Source organism: Phragmites australis, chromosome 3 (assembly GCF_958298935.1).
Source record: "Phragmites australis chromosome 3, lpPhrAust1.1, whole genome shotgun sequence".
Lineage (NCBI taxonomy): Eukaryota > Viridiplantae > Streptophyta > Magnoliopsida > Poales > Poaceae > Phragmites > Phragmites australis.
This window is the reverse complement of record NC_084923.1, coordinates 14,986,301-14,989,056: the sequence shown is the minus strand read 5'-3', so window position 1 is coordinate 14,989,056 and position 2,756 is coordinate 14,986,301. Positions and strand designations below refer to the sequence as shown.

At 50.5% G+C, this 2,756-nt stretch overlaps 1 protein-coding gene across 1 annotated transcript; it reads right to left on the bottom strand.

Moving 5' to 3' along the window:
• Positions 1–895: 895 nt before the first annotated feature.
• LOC133912362 (calcium-binding protein CP1-like) lies at positions 896–1,747 on the bottom strand. Its single transcript, XM_062355050.1, has one exon. The coding sequence runs from the start codon at positions 1,602–1,604 to the stop codon at positions 1,080–1,082; it is 525 nt and encodes a 174-aa protein (XP_062211034.1). The 5' UTR covers positions 1,605–1,747; the 3' UTR covers positions 896–1,079.
• Positions 1,748–2,756: the final 1,009 nt, after the last annotated feature.

Sequence of the window (2,756 nt, the reverse complement as noted above, 5' to 3'; positions counted from 1 at the left end):
AGCATCATCCTAGCCATAATTGAATCCAATTGTGTCCCGTAAATACCACATATGTCACATACTACAGGCGTATGTGAACAAATGATAATTTCAAAAACATTCAACCACATTTTCTTCTCCACCTCCCGTTTCTCTTCCTCCCTTGGCACATTCCCCTGAGCTTCGGGGAGCGGACCCCTTGTCGCCCACTGCAGCTTTGCCCTTGCCGTTGACACCAACCATCACGCCCCTATCTTCCTGCGGCCTGTGGTGTGCTCGCCGCTACTCCCCCTCTCTTTTTTAAGCCCAGCAGCTCGATGAACTCTCCACCATACATTCAAATTTGAAAAGAAAGAACTGTACTTGGAAAGTGTTCAACACTTAGTTAAGTGATGAACTTTCGCTAGTAGCATTCGGGAGAAAGGAAAAAGGCCAATGTTTGCACATCGCCGTCCTTCCATTTCTATGCAATGACGCGAGCCAATGTATTGCTATTACTATAGCCTCTATAGTAATAGTAAGGATTTCAATCTGTTTTACATTTTTTTCACTCAAAAAAAGATTGAAATTTATGAAATTTCGGTTATTTTCTGTCTTCTGCTATGAGGGTGTGAAAAAAATTCCAGAACTAGATATTTGGTTCCCTTCAAAATTAACAAAATTTGGTAAAAAATGATGAAATTTTAATTCATGATCTATAGTCCTGATTTTCGCCTTGCTCACAGCAAGATTCAAACACATGGTAATGATGATTATTCAAGCAGCTACTGCCACAGTTCGTTGATAAAATGATATTAGCTACACTTACAGGCCTCTTTCTGACTGAAGGTAGAGGTGCGTTCATCTCGTGTAAAGAAGACTTCACGGATTCCTCACCTCAAATAGTAGCGAGCAATGACAGCTAGTAGCAGCCAGGTAGAATACAAAATTTTCATTGTTTTTTTTTCTGGAGAGCAGGTAGAATACAAATAAACCTCGCGGTCCTAGAGAGCGCACATTCAACACATCACAACAACCCTCTTCGTGGTCACCAACCAAAACTACGAAAAAGAATCACACAAAAACACTAAGCGCAGTGCTCTGCAACCAATTCAGAGCTTTCAGAGGGCCATGCCTTCCAGGTCAACAGCGAGCACTCTGGCGAGCGCCTCGAGCCCCACGCCGCCGTCGCCGTCCTCTCCGCCTGCAACGCGGATCATGGCTTGGACCTCCTCGTCGGCGGCCGGCATCCCGGCCCACCCGAGGTACGCCTTGAGGTCCTCGAACCCGACCTTGCCGTCCCCATCCCGGTCCATCAGACGGAACGCATCCTCCATCACGGACCGGCACCCGGCGGGCCCCGCGGCCGCGGCGGTGGCGTGGCCAAGTAGGCGCTCGAACTCGTTGTACTGCACGAACCCGTCGCGGTTGGCGTCGGCCGCAGCGATCATGGCCGCGAGGTCGTCGTCATCGAACCGCTCGCCGGTGGCCCCGGCGGCGGCGTAGAAGGACTTGAGGTCCTCGCGGCTGATGCAGCCGTCGTGGTCCGCGTCCAGCACGTCGAACACCGGCCTCATGTCGCAGCACGCGCTGGCGCCGGCGACGGCCGAGAGGTCGAGGCCCAGGTACCTGCCGGTGGGGCACATGCTTGCTTGCTTTGGCCTTGGCGTGAGGAGGAGGGAGGGAGGAGAAAACTCGGAACAGTCTAGAGCTCTGGATCGAAACGGGCGCTCTGCTTTTGCGGAGGTCGCGGCTAATTGCGGCTTGTGCTATTCGAAGCGCAGGGGAGGCCGCGATTTATAGAAGCGGGGAATGGACTGTCCCGTCCTCGAGGAGGCTTTCCGTGGACTCGGCCTAGCGACGGGCTTGCCACCGCAACACACTGACGGCGTGGGGGCACTGGTGCTTTTGTTCTGAGATTGTGAGGCTACTGTAGGGTGAGGTGGTGGACGAGGTGTTTGGGAAACGGTGACATGTCAACGCGTAGGAGATATTTCTATTAATTGGTTGGCTTGTGAGATTTGGAGAGAAGGCTTGCGGCGCACGAAGCTTGAAGAGGGGGGTGACGGGTCGCGCTAGTTTGAACCGGTCCAAAAGGGAAGACGTGATGGGTGACGTCGGCGGACAGTCTGCTCCGGCGCTGGCCGCTGGGTTGCGTGGCGGTCGCTCTCCAGCTGAGAGCTTCCGTGGCGTCAGCCGTGGGATTCCACCGCCCTTGCAATTTTCTGAGACCGTTCCCGCGTGCTGCCGCGAAGGATTCGCCGTAGCTTTCGAGATAAACAGAGCTGAACTAACAGCGAGAGCGAGCACATGAGAGCTTTCAAGAAAAAAGCTGCTGAGGCCACGTCATTAGGCTATCTTTAATTATATTTCTTTCATTTTGTTTCTTTTTCGATTCCATTTTTTATTCCATTCTCTTTATTTTTTTCTTATTTTCTACGGCTTCCTTTCGAAAGAAATCATAAAGAAAAAGTGAGAAAATCCTGTTATAAAAAGAATGATTTGAGAATCCACGAGAACCATGAAAGAAAATAGTTAAAACACTGAAGAAAAAATCCTATCATGAAAAGATTCTAAATCTTAAAAAAAAATCGTTGAAGATAATCTAACGTCAGATACAATAGAAAAAAAGCCAAAGCGAATCACTTAACAAACAACGTGAGAAGCGAAGCACCTAGCGCTCATGTGCCTGGCGGAGGATGGAGCGACGTGGCAACACGGTCACTTGACAGACACGAGTGATCCCGCCCCGCCATCTGCTAGGGGACAATCGCTTGCCATCTGCTAGCGACAGCCAT

Coding starts and splice junctions, on each gene's coding strand:
- LOC133912362 (XM_062355050.1), bottom strand. CDS start 1,604: ATGTGCCCCACCGGCAGGTACCTGGGCCTCGACCTCTCGGCCGTCGCC.